A 14479-nucleotide genomic window follows, 5' to 3' on the forward strand; every position below is an offset into this window, starting at 1 on the left:
GTAATAAAAATCAAACCCACAAAATTATAATTTGCATAACTACTGGTGATAGGACCTCTTGTGAGTCCGCACGGGGTGGGTACCACCACCCCGCCTATTTCTGCCGTGAAGCAGTAATTCGTTTCGGTTTGAAGGGTGGGGCAGCCGTAGTACTGTTACAACTGAGACCTCAGAACTTTTGTTTCAAGATAAGTGGTGGCATTTACGTTGTAGATGTCTATGGGCTCCATTAGCCACATAACACCAGGTGGGCTGTGAGCTCATCCACCTATTATGCAATAAAAAAAACTCATATTCGGTTTCTGAATTAGTATTTTGAGATGTATCATGCTATTTCTGCTTGGTATGGGCTTGACCTTTACTGAGGTTGCCTTTTGATATTGTTACCTATAAATGATGAATGATGCTGAATATTGGACCTTAAAAAATAATCAGAGAGTTTAAACTATAATCTAGACTATGTATATACTATAATATACACGCCAAGACCACACACAAAAGATAATAGGAGTCAAAGTGAATTGATTTAATTAAAAATGTGAATAGAAATCAGCTATAAGAATTATTAATGTTCTCGTCGTTAAAAAGAATGACTAGACTAGAGAAAAAATATTCATTGTTAATCACTTCAAAATTGTGTATTCTGTAATCTGACTGAAATAGTTTTTAAAATATACTGCCGCCTACGAATTCGATGCATCTTCGCTGCTATAAATAGTACCTACGTTGTTGTCAATATAACATTGGTGACAAACGCTTTTATTTTTACATGTCTCACCGACGTGTTTCGATGAAAATTTTCGTCATTTATGTGTAGGTATCGCAACTACCTTCGCTCGATACGACCTCTGAAATGCGTGTACGTACATAGAAAAGTCTCGAAAGTCACCCACTGTTTACATATTTTCAGTAGATTAAAGCTATTTATAAAATTTTTGTTCTACTGCCCATGCTTTTGATCAGTTGTGGATAAAATATGAATAAAGTTAATTGAATAATTGATGATGGATGATGTGAAGAAGAATGTCTCTTTTGTTTGTAGGAAAGTTTCTTGTATTTGGAAAGATGAAATTCGCTGCATAAATTACGATAAAGCATAAACAGACTCTTGAATAAAGCTATGATTGACTAAGCATAATTAACTAAAGCGTAGTTAATGAATGTGATCAGTAAAACGTAAGTGTACAGTATTTAGCTTTGTCAAAGCCACTCTTTGTTTCATCTAAACGTCTTATAGCCTAGTTTTAGAGGTCTCGTATATTTTTAAATATTTTCGTGGTCTTTCAGTAGAAAGAGAATATTTTCATAGTTCGTTATTTTTATTCATCTACTAGCTGACCCGGCAGACTTCGTAGTGCCTTAATCGATAATTAAAAGACGTAAACTTTATTTAATGCCGAGAATTTTAATATTTAGTTACCTTTTAAACCTTCTCTAGACTTCGACAAATAATTCAAGACCAAAATTAGCCAAATCGGTCCAGCCGTTCTCGAGTCTTAGCGAGACTAACGAACAGCATTTTTTTTTATATAATATAGAGATTGCACAAGTTTGATTGACGTGCTCGAATTTCAACTAATTTACTTATGTATCTGTTTCCGTTTTGGGTACGCCAAAACTAAAATTCGGTTTAAAAATTGAATAGTACAAGTAGGTGGATACTTCTGTTCATTATGTTCATGACTCGTGAAAACCCTAAGATATCTGATTTAAGTAAACCGCTTCAGGCTAAAATCTGAGAAAAATCATGGCCACCCATCGTTTGCAAGTTCAAGGTGTTTTCCCAATGAATCATTCGGTTGTGGGCAGCTGAAAATTCTATTTAAATCACTTGCCTGGACGTCCAAACAGTAGTCAAACGACTAGCACACGAGAAGAGCAGCGCGCGCTCACAACGAACTTTAAATAAAAAAGGTATGTACACACACGTTTTGTTGTCTTCTAAAGTTACCGGTTACGCGGATTTGGCGGGAAAACTTATTGGATTTTGACAATTAATAGTGCTTATTTATTTAGACTTTAATTCATGAACAATGATAATGATAATATTTTATTCTTATAAATAAACAAATTATTTCTTTTTTTTGAGCGTGTATAATTTGATATTTTCTTCGATTTTCGTAAGTAAGAGACATAATTAATCTTAATTGTCCGTGACCACGATAACTGAAGTATTCGCAACGTCGGTAATAATAAAATGAAAATAAAAAATGCGGGATTTATCCGCAAAGTTTTAATTGCGTGTTTAGTTAGTTTGTTAATTTGAAAATACAACAAAATTATCGCTTGATGGTGTATTTTGGTGATGTTTTCTAGGAATTGTTATTTTAGTCGTTGGAAATAATTCAGTGAAATCATCTATTTATGCATTTTTTATTCTTTTTTTATTATTAGGGTGAAATATACATTTCTATGTTCATCTTGAGGAAAGTGAAACAAAAGTAGAATTCATACTTTGAAGGTTTCATAACAATATGTGGTCAATTATTACATTTTCTCCACAATTACCTTGGATAACCATAATAACAACATAAAGACTATTTTTAAAATCTCGCATTTAGCATATATGTAGTTCTTTTTTCTTCAAAATTTATACTATTTGCTTTATATTGGTACCGTTAAATATACCTAAATCAATGGATTCATGCTCGTCAACAATTAATTTAAAAAATACTTTAGAAACAACAGAGATTAATAATAACAAAAAGAAAAAAAAATGCTGAGTTTGCTTCAACAAACCCGTTCCATTTCTCAATTCAATTTAAATTTTTAAATAAATAATTATATATTTGTTTTTAGAACACTGTATAGGTGTCTTAGTAGAAGAAGATTATTGTTTATGTCGTAGTGATGGCGCGTAGATATTTAGTTCAGTCTCAGTTGCATCAGAGCTAAAACCGTTCACAGGTGATTCATGCTCGGAATTGTTCCAGAATTATATTTTTATTTTGAGATTCGTATTCGGTGTTAGTGAGCAGAAAAAGGTCAGTACCTAATGTTCAGGAGGGTATAATTAAGCGTAGAGATTTAGTTTCATATCATTCACTTCATCACAGAAATTAGTAACTTCATTAATTAAAAAAAACTATTTGATTTTAGACCTGAGGATGTTATACAAGTATGATAAATTATAAATATTATTAATAAATAACTGGGCACAAATCACGCAGAGTCATCCGGCTTCAAATTAGGATTCCCTGTGTGTGCTATGACATATATACTTATATAAGTTTAAATATATAAATAGATAAAGAGCAAACAAACCTGTTTATCACACGAATGTTTGTCCGATTTGGGAATCAAAGCCACGAACCACGGCGCAACATTCAGAAGCGCTCAATACTGCATAACTGATTCAATTTATAATAGTAAATATCGGTAATAATCGGAAGATGCGGCTAGGCGTCCTAGCTTGACTACTAACTAGTTTCGAATCATCGACTCCGATATTATCTATTAGTATATCCTCACCCTATTTTCATACCTAATTGAATCTGCTTAACTAGTTGTTATCTTGAGTAGAACGTGTTGTCGATGCTCACCGGTCGTCTTGTTGGGTATCACATGTCCCAGTTTGAAGGTTGGGATATCCATTTTTTCACTGAAACTGAGAGTTTGACATTTCCAAGGTTACGGCTCCCGAAAACTCTTGCATGTGACTGAGCTCGCATGCCCATTCACGCTATTATTTCGTGTCATTAAATAGTAAATCGGATACTAATAAAATTAGAGGTCATGGATAGTCCCAAATTAATTCACAGAAGATGCGCATGCATTCCAACGTTTCGTTTGCGTTGGACGTACTGTGTTCTCCGAAAATAAACCGTTACGGAATATCTATGTTTACTTGACTTTCTGAATCGTGAACAGCCTTGTCAATTTACGACCGGACCGGATCGCGCAAGAACTCTATCTAAAAGTAGAGAAAACAAAAGTTTATCTTGGGTTAGGTTGAATCAATTTTCCTCAAATAAACAGAAATTAAACTCACGATAATTTTGATTAGCTTTTGGTGTTTCACTGTTATTATCGTGATCGTTTCTATGAGGTGTTCATGCTTCTGATGATCATTGGAAGTTACAATGTTTGATTCGTTATTTAAATAGTTTAACTGTTTATGAACGGATTAAAACGTGGTTGGTGGTACGTTCTTAATGGATTTTAGTGAATTAGAATTCTAGGTAAATTTTAAAATCACATCGAAGGCTATTTAGAAAGAGATGAAACGAATAAAAAAAAAAAAATTGTATTGATATCTTCCATTCTGTACATCAGTAGTATCTATACTGCATCATACGTTTTGCATTCATAACACAAGCTGACTGCTTTGGATTAATAGAAATAAAATTGTTGCATTACAGTGCAACACGAAATTTTATCGCAAAAACTTTTTTTCTTGAGTTTTAAGAAAATCTTTAGAAAAATACAGAGAATGTTATTATCCCGGAGTTGGTTAGTATTATTATGAATTCTACCAATTCTAAAGTCATCTGTAATGAGCGAATTATTTATGAGTGGTACAGTAAAAGTACTTAATTACTCTAAATATACGTTAACATGTTAGCAATATGTTCTGCTATATTATGTCCTGAAGTTGTCGGTTTTCATTTTGTGCCAAGAATTCAAAGTCTAGCTTTGTTATTCATTTAATAAGTTACATTATTTGAATTTTAGATGTCGATAGTACCAATGATGTTTCGCGACTGGTGGGATGACTGGGAGCGCATCGAGCGCCCCTCCAGACTACTGGACCAGCACTTCGGCATGGGTCTGAAGAAGGACGACCTGTTATCCTCCATCAGTTCATTCCCCTCGACCTCGCTCTTCAGAAATTCATACTTCAGACCTTGGAGGGCGAGCTTAGCCAGGCAGGAATCTTCTTCGACGATCAACTTGACGAAAGAGAAATTTGAGGTTAGTATTCTTAAGGCGTATCTTATTGGTGGTAGGACGTCTTGTGAGTCCGCACGAGTAGGTACCACCACCCTGCCTGTTTCTGCCGTGAAGCAGTAATAAGTTTCGGTTTGAAGGGTGGGGCGGCCGTTATACTGTAAAAATTGAGACCTAACAATTTATATCTCAATGTGGGCGGCGGCATTTACGTTGTAGATGTCTATGGACTCCGGTAACCACTTAACACCAGGTGGGCCGTGAGCTCGTTCGTCTATCAAAGCAAATAAAAACAAATTGCGACATTCCTAACGTTAATCCGTAGTTTATAGTAGTAATCTTCAAATTTAGGTTACTTATTGTTATCGTGCTTTGCATCTGACCGTGCGCGGGTGACCCGTCACATCTTACCGTTGGTCGTGGAACTGTATTGAGGAGTTGCGATGCTATATTCGTGATGCTATCCTGATTTCATTACGAACTCAAACCTGATGTACTAACGCTGTATACAAAATCATGTGGTTGGGACCGATGATATTTTTTATATTACATTAAAACGAAAATAATAATGTAATATACGAAGGCACTTCTAATACGAACGCACATTTCGTCTTCTCGCATTAAAACTGTATAATCTCGAGAGTGTTTTAAAGGTTTAACATGTGATATTTTTAATATTAATAATCGTTACAACATTTATTTTAATATTTTGTACAAGTTTCATTATCTGTCTCTTAAAGTAAGATAATTATGTATTAATTTTGTTAATAGTAGTCAAAACATAGGTAAACTAAAAAACAAAAATTAAACTACGCTCTTTTGACAGTTTTAATTAGAAAAATACTGGTGATACCAAATGATTCCGCATATTATCTCAATTTCGAATATTTTTGGAAATTGTACACTTATAATGTGAAAAGACGATTTATTGGGCATAATATGATTGTAATCTAAAATCGAATTTTTATCCACGTTCCAATGAAATAGTCTTCAGCGTAAAACATTTAGGTAGTCTGACAAGAAAAGTATTATGTACCTAACGTAGAATTGTTGCATTCGTAACGCCAATATAGCAATGAGCTCATCATGAAGTTGGCTGCGCTAAAAGTCATGAACCATGAAAATTAATTCGATGCTTCTGTCCGACGTGTATTACGAGATGCTGTGTGTATATTGTTTCTATCGTTTTCGTTGTGAAATAGGAGTATGTTTTTAGTAATATAATAGCGTTATTCAAAGTCGTCTCTAGCCGACGTAGGACCCGTGTCGAATCATTACCCTAGCAGCAGTGGTCCGCATGCGGTTCTTTGACTCCTCGGCTAAGGCTCTTCCGCGAAATGTTTATTTCAGGCACGGAATATTACTTATTATCTTGCTTTGTAAGAGACGACAGTAAACATTTTTGAAACACAAGGCTATAAAAATATCTTCTTCTTATTCTCCTACTTATCCCACTAGGTGGGGTCAGCACAGCTAATTTTTCACTTCCATTCTCTTCAATCAGCCGTCATCTCAACACTCACGCCTCTCTCTCTCATATCGTCATTCACACACTCCATTCATGTCTTCTTCGTTCGACCTCTTCCCCCTCTACCTTGCACTACCATTTCCATACATCCCTTAGTCACATGCATCTTCTCTCTACGCATCACATGTTCATACCACGCTAATCGTCCGCTCTTTAATTTATTAATTATCGGGGCTACTTTCACAGTTCCTCTGGCTATATAAGGCACAATGCTATAAAAATATATGTTAAAAAAAACAATTATGTGTAATATATATTTCTTTGGCTATTTAGGTTGACAAGGTTGTCGACCAGTACCCTAGCGCCCTCTAGTAAGCGTGCGGACAAAAGGGACTAGATACATTTGGGGAATATACGACAAAGGGAAGATCTTCCACCGAGCGGGTGATATTGCTCGGTAGACCGACGGTCCGAATGTTGTTGTTCGGAACTTGTATATATGCGTTTTATCTTGAAAATGTCGTAAGCGAGATTCAGGCATCTGTCAATTATCTTGCGTTGTATGATGGCTACCCGCCACATCACTCCCCTCCGAGACTGGAGGTCGTGTCATTTTTTAGTTAGCGTTTGTCCGTGCTGAGATTAGCTTGCAAGGGCCAGTGCTGCTCGAAGCCTGCAGTGAGTCGAGGCTGAGCTTGAATGCTGCGTGCGTGTCGCCGGTGCTGCTCGAAGTTTGCAGTGAGTCGAAACTGAGCTGAATGCTGCGTGATTGTCGCCAGTGCTGCTCGAAGTCTGCGGTGAGTCGAGACTGAGCTTGAATGTTGCGTGCGTGTCGTGCGTAGTCCATGTGATGCAGAGCTGCCACGCCGGAGATGTGTGACCCCAAGCGTTGATGATCCGGTCGTGGGCTGCGATGAACTGTAGCGGCGTGATGAGGCAGTGAAGTTGCGTGCCGTAGGACCAGGAAGCGCGGTGAGTCGGCTGCGATGGTCCTGTTGAGGCTGCGATGCTGGCTTGCTGTGGGACGACTGTCAATGACGTGCTTTTTATCTGCGAGAATGCGGGGATTGTGGTAGCCGAAGTTCTTGATGCGCTGATGATGAACCAGAAGATTGCGTGTTCACATCACGTCGCAGGTCACCAGTTTGGAGGGTTTACGACGAAAGGAAGATCTTCCACCGAGCGGGTGATATTGCTCGGTAGACCGACGGTCCGAATGTTGTTGTTCGGAACTTGTATATATGCGTTTTATCTTGAAAATGTCGTAAGCGAGATTCAGGCATCTGTCAATTATCTTGCGTTGTATGATGGCTACCCGCCACAATACAAATATAATGTCAGCTTCATTGAAAATGACGAGCAAATTAACCTATAGATACGGCACACTGAGTTTCTCGCCGGATCTTCTCAGTGGGTCGCGTTTCCGATCCGGTGGTAGATTCTGCGAAACACTGCTCTTGCTAGGGCCAGTGTTAGGAGCCCCGTGAGCTCACCAACTAGTTCGGTGAATGTAGAATAACCCCTCGAGGTTGCTAGAATAGGTAGGAAAAAATAATTGAAAGTGCATAGTCTGGCGCTCCCTGAAGCCGCTGCGCCTACGCCCTGCATATGTAAAGCGCTTTCGACGTTACTAGAAAACTCATACAGATTTCGTGAACACGCAATGTAAATCATAGGGAGATGCCACTCGCATGCCACCATCTTGATAGTTTCTGACGTCAACAAATCATGCATTACAATAAAACACAATTGAAGCATTCCCCTCAAACCACATTGTGATCTCAACGGGGTCCGGGAATAAGAATGCACGAAGACGCTAACGCTGATCTTAAGTCCATGTCTCGGCTCGCATAGTCACTCCTGTAATGCATACAATACGTTGATTCTTATATTCCTAATCTGAATACTCATCTAGAACACTACTGAGCTTTATTACTAGTGCTAATACCTCTTGTGAGTCCGCACGGGTAGGTACCACCGCCCTGCCTATTTCTGCCGTGAAGCAGTAATGCGTTTCGGTTTGAAGTGTGGGAAAGCCGTTGTAACTATAGGTAATGTAACGTTGTAACTTAGACTTCATATCTCAAGTTGGGTGGCGGTATTTACGTTGTCGATGTTTATCAGCTTCAGTAACCACTTAACACCAGGTGGGCTGTGAGCTCGTCCACCCATCTAAGCTATAAATAAAGAAAAAATATTTTAATTTCTAGGTTATTTTAGATGTTCAGCAATTCACTCCAGACGAGATCACGGTCAAGGCGTCGAACAACACGGTTGTCGTCGAAGGCAAGCACGAGGAGAAACAGGACGAGCACGGCTTCATTTCCCGTCAGTTCACCCGCCGGTACATCCTGCCGACCGGATACGAGGTCAACGACCTGGTCAGCACGTTGTCCTCCGACGGCGTGCTCACTGTCACGGCGCCGAAACGACCTCCGCCTAATGCCGGCGAAAGGATTGTGCCGATCACGAAAACCGGACCCGCTAAGCAACCTGAGGCTGCGTCTTCGAAGCCGGAACAGCAACAGCCCCGCGAACAAATGGTGCCCATCGTCACCTCCCCTTAACCCCCCTAGTGCCGAGCACAACGACCGAAACATAAATAGCATTTAATTTTAATTGTTTTTTTTTGTTTTGTGCCCGTTGTTGGCCAACGACGAGCAACGATCCGATTTCAACGAATTAGGTTTATACAAAGAGGAATGCAAAATAACGTTCTGTAATAAATATCAATAAAATATTCACAACAACTTGCGTTATGTTTAATTTTAGGTATTCATACCGATTTTTTTTGGTATTTCGTGTTACTGTTATAGTGTTAAGTATCCGAGCTATTGACTTAAAATATGATGGAATACGAGTAAACAGCCCAATTTATTTTAAATTGTTACTCGAGACCACTTCGTAAATGCGCCCGCTCATTGCAATGTAAATAACTATTTTTTATATACCAAAATTATAGGTATTATTTTAGGAACGGTAGGTAGTAAGCACTAGGTAGCGTCCGTGTAATACTACCTTACTTACTTACTACACAAAATCGCCGTAGTAAATTGACATAAAAAGAGCTTTCTCAAACATTCAAATTATAGCATCTATCTGAATACAATTAAAATTCGTTGATTGCGGTGTATTGCGATTGAAATTTTGAAAATGCCGCAACGATCTCAACGATCTGTATAATACAATACAAATACAACATAAAAAAAATGGATTAAAAAAAGTAATAGAGAATATTAAGAGGGAGACAAAGGCGTTAAAAAAAATGAAATCTAAAAGTTGCCAGGTATTTTATGGCTCTACTCTGAATACGTGATATGGGCATATCGAAAATGTTTATTCGCATATTTGAAGGTACACATTACAGAGAAACACTTAGCGAGTACCGACCGCGAACACATTAATGCACACCACAGAACTCAATGAGAGACGGACCACACGACAGTACTGCAAATAATGAATAATAATTCTTTGACTAGTTAATGTTAAAATGTTTGAGGGTTGCCAGTTTTATTTCAAATAAATTTTCATAGTTTTGTGTTATTTTATCGGTAATGTCATAAAATTGGAGGATTTTTGTTGTCTGATAATCTTAATCGTTAAGGTTATAGACCTTCACGACGACCTGGACTAGAGTCCACCAGTAAGTATTTACAGTCGGCATCATGTGCCATTTCGATAAAGCGGCCCGACACAAGAACCCTTTCATCGTGGCCACCGGTAACTACATTGCCGATCTTGCGGACCGAATGGTAAACAGTCGACGTCGCCCAAAACACGTCATTTCGGATCCTCCCGATCCACTAACGGTGCTTTTAGGTACTTCAAGCACCGGTTACCGTTCTCGTCGAACCCGTCGCTTGCGACGCAGGTAAATTAACCCTCAGACACAGCCCACTGAGTTTCTCGCCGGATCTTCTCAGTGGGTCGCGTTTCCGATCCGGTGGTAGATTCTGCGAAGCACGACTCTTGCTAGGGTTCGTGTTAGCAACGTCGTCAGTTTTGAGCCCCGTGAGGGCACCTACTAGCCCGGTGACGCTGATATGGTCTCTCTAGACCATTAGCTTAGATTCTTAGATAGGAAAAAAAAGTTAAGGTTAGAAAAATTTAAAAGGTTATAGGGTAAAACCTGGATAGATGCCGCAGCGGGATAGATGCCTCATGTTCTAAAAACCTAACTTCCCGCACTCATGACAAAAAATTAATTTAATAAGTAGGAACCACAGTCACCCTATACCTCATGTACCATTTGACAATCGCGTGGTGACGAAGTGTTTTCCTCGTGCATATAATTTTCTCCGCGCGGAATTTCACGAACACGTCAAAGATTTAAAGGTTAGTATTTAGCGTGGTATAACTTTGTAATTAGTGTAAAATTCCATTATATTTTTTACTATGTGAATATATTGGTTCATTGAGTCTGCATCTAGGTGTAAATAAATGCTATTATGTTTATAATTTATTTACAAAAAATTTGGGTATCTATCCTTATCACAAAGGATAGTTGCCCTGATTTTTTGGGGTATAGGTGCCTTTAGGGGCATCTATCCCTCCATACTCTGCCGTTTCAGAATATAGCAGAAATATGCCACGAAAACATAAAACACAAACAAATGATTTACAGTTCAAGCAGCAAAGATGAAGACAATCCACTTAACAATAAAATGAAAGGAAAAAAAACAATAGATTTGCCCCTAAAGAAATCTAAGGGATAAACCTAAAACGCATGTAAATATATCTGCATTGAATGTTTTGAAAACTATAAAGATACGAAGTTGCAATCCGACTGGATTCAATGTTTAATGTTTTAGAACTAGCTACATAAAACGTGTTTTTCAGAAATGATGTAGAAGATGTGGAAAATTGAAAGCACTGTCCAGTTAAACTTCAATTGAACAAAATAATAAAGATATCTTTATTGTGTTAATTTAATATAAAAAAATATGATTTTGCAATGTACACACTTGTGACACTTAATGTGAATATTTTATAAGCAATGAAGAATTTATATTTTTGTTGAATAAAAATTTGTAAAATTTAATTTAATAAAAAAAACGATAATGCATGTTGAAACTAAAAAAATTGCAGTTTAGCTTACGCTTACTTAACGCTTTAAAAATTTAATTATGATCATTTGTGTGACATGAGAATTATCTTTTAATTATAAACATTCAAAGACAATGTACAAAATATATTTTATTATTATGACCCATGTTTCTTGGAGACAATTGCTCTGTTAGGAATAGAACTTCTTAATATTTGGTTTGGTTTTTTCGTTTACACGGTATAAAGGGCATCTATCCTGCACTGCAGGCATCTATCCTACTCAGTATTTTCTTGGTGGGGCAACTATCCATACAGGTAGGCATCTATCCTCCAAAAAAAGGTTCTACGAAAAACGAATTTCTGCAAAATCTGTATTTGATAGGTTAAAAAAATGTATACTAATTAAACATAAAGGATTGAGCTAACTACATTAATAGAAATTATTCGTATAAAATTAATATTTTCAAAATTACGTGACTATTTCAAAAAGTGGGGCATCTATCTCGGCTTTACCCTACATGATATTATTTTAGACGTTATTTGACTTATGCGAGACCTTTGCACTCTTAGAACTAATTCTATTCTAGAATATTTAATTAAATTAATGCTTTTGTGAGTATATGACGAAAGATCTTCCACCGAGCGGGTAATATTGCTCGGTAGTCCGACGGTCCAAATGTTTTTGCTCGGAAGTTGTATGTACCTAGTCAGGTCATAAATTCTGTCACATGTTTAATGTAAAATAATTGAAACAAGTTTATTCATTATGTAACCATGCATATACCAAAATGAACTTAACAAAACATAGATTCTTATGACACTAAAGTTTATTCAAAATGAACTCCGTGATTTTGAATACAGGCCTTCAATCTGCGCGGCCAGTCGTCTATCGCAGCACGAACGAGGTCCATGTCAATATCGGCGGTGCCTGTTATTGAACGTGGTATGAGAAACAGGTTCCACAAGGTTCGTCAGGACTGTATTTTGATACACAACTGCATTCGTTTTTACACCTTTCTCACAAAAATGTACCTCCGTTAAGCCCCAATAAGAAACTCCCAACCATACCATGAGCGAGGATGGAAAATGACCTCGTTGGACACGCGAAATACGGTTGCTCGCTTCTTCACTACTGTGTGCGTACACCTTATCATTTTGTTTGTTGTAGCTCTCTTCTACGGTAAAAAATTTTTCATCCGAAAAAATAATTTCCCGATATTTTTTTCCCGCGTACCGCTTCAACAAAGCGCGGCATCTCTTCAGTCTCAGGTCCATTAGACGAGCATTCAAACGATGTCCTGTTTTTCTTCGATATGCCCGAAGCCTTCTTCTTTCATTTCAAGCCGTCTTCATTTAACACCCTTTTCACCGTGGTTCTGCTTAACCCCATCTGAAGGGCCAACAGTTTCTGCTTACGTTTGGGATTTCTTTGAATTCGCGCCTTCACAGCTTTTATCACTGCTGGAGTCCTAACAGACCGAGGGCGACCACTTCTTGACCTGTCATCTACACTAGAGTCTTCATTGTATCGTTTGATGGTACGATAAACGAATCTTTTGGTTATATTAAAATTTTTCAGTATGTTAAAAATTTGAATTGGCGCGTAACCGCAACGATGCAACGCAATAACTGCAACACGGTCTTCTTTAAGCGTCCACTCCATATTTAAAAATGAGTAAAATTCTAAAAGTATACATTTTTATTTTCATGAACAATTCGAAATTCGAATTCAATAAACTTTTTTGTGGCCAGCATTCTAAAAGAAAAGTTTTTACTGTGTGACAATACTTATGACCTGACTAGGTATATCCAAGCTTATCTTAAAAATATCGTAAGCGAGATTCAGGCATCCGACAAATGTCTTGTGCTCTATGATGATTATCGCAACACCTTAAATCCTAAAAACCTACCATCACTATTTCTTGAAAACGGTAGGGCTTGAATTTGTAAATCAGAAAACGGTTATAACATTCATTAACTATTTGCTATTCTCGTAGCGCGGTTTTTCTTAACCGGCATTGTCATCATATTGAGACATTTAGTTTTAATAACAAATATAATTAAACAAATCTGGTGGTTTAATTGAACAACGCAACCCTGACGTATATTCTGAGCAATACCACTAACTAGAAATATGTTACTAAATTTTACATTTTAGCGTTACATTATTGTTGCCTCGTGGTTTTAGGACTTATTATTTGATGAACAATACAGTACTTGTAAATGTAATTGATGACTGATAAATTTACTTAAACTAGTAATTTGTTTTCACATTGTATTGTTGTACGTTGCCCCCGAAAATAGAAAATTTATTTAGTACAGCGACATCTATGAATAATTTGTCGTACTAAATGCAACGAAATATATCAAAGTATTGATCATGCACGAACAATAAAATAAAAATGTTTTATTTATTTATTTTTGACACTGTCAGTATCTAAATTAAAACAATCACAATCCGATAAATTGTTATCAAATAATTTTATTATAATGTCAAAGGGCTATTCAGTAAAACTATGTAGGAAGGAGAGGGGAAGTAAAGGTAAAGAAGTAAAGTGAGTATTTAATTGTTCATCTTTCAATACCTAAAATATTTAAATACAGTTTTATTGATCTACACTAGTTTTATTTTCAAAGGTTTTTTTATTAGTTTTCTGCTTGCCTATCGTTTATGATGATTCTGGAAATTCAGATTATTGCTCTGGATGTAATTTAAACAATAAATAAGTTTGAAAATTAAAAAACTACGCGTAAGTAGCAAACCGAATTAATAATTCATATTTTTTTAATCCTGTCAATGTCAGTCACGATATTAGAACGAAGTTGTAAAATTACTATCATCGGTCAAACAATTGTAAGATAAAATAAGGTAATCATAATACAGAAAAAAATTAAAATAAAGGTACAAAATTAAATAATAATAAACGAGATTAAAGGTGATGTTTCAGATAAATTTCTGGGATATTACCGAGAAAAATATATCACTATTTTATTAAAAATCTACGAAATATTTTAAATTTGGAAATGAAACATAATAATATGTGTCATATTTTTGCGTATTCCCAAAGCTGACGG

The 14479-nt window shown here is 36.8% G+C and overlaps 1 protein-coding gene across 2 annotated transcripts; it reads left to right on the forward strand.

The window, feature by feature from the left end:
- The first annotated feature begins 1755 nt into the window (after positions 1 to 1755).
- LOC149500865 (protein lethal(2)essential for life) lies at positions 1756 to 9111 on the forward strand. Of its 2 annotated transcripts, none has more exons than XM_089735367.1 (3): positions 1756 to 1914; positions 4675 to 4914; positions 8569 to 9111. In XM_089735367.1, exons 2-3 carry the CDS (start codon positions 4675 to 4677, stop codon positions 8923 to 8925), a joined length of 597 nt encoding a protein of 198 aa, XP_089591493.1. In that variant the 5' UTR covers positions 1756 to 1914; the 3' UTR covers positions 8926 to 9111. The 2 variants fall into 2 exon arrangements, with proteins under 2 accessions (XP_089591493.1, XP_089591494.1); XM_089735368.1 differs by lacking the exon at positions 1756 to 1914 and adding an exon at positions 2966 to 2984.
- The last annotated feature ends 5368 nt before the right edge of the window (positions 9112 to 14479 follow it).

This window comes from Bombyx mandarina, chromosome 19, assembly GCF_030267445.1.
Source record: "Bombyx mandarina strain Sakado chromosome 19, ASM3026744v2".
NCBI lineage: Eukaryota > Metazoa > Arthropoda > Insecta > Lepidoptera > Bombycidae > Bombyx > Bombyx mandarina.

Bases quoted from the DNA above. Each gene is read 5' to 3' on its own strand.
- LOC149500865 (XM_089735367.1), top strand. From the start codon at position 4,675: ATGTCGATAGTACCAATGATGTTTCGCGACTGGTGGGATGACTGGGAG. The intron at 4,915-8,568 runs GTTAGTATTCTT...TTTAATTTCTAG, and splicing joins TGACGAAAGAGAAATTTGAG to GTTATTTTAGATGTTCAGCA.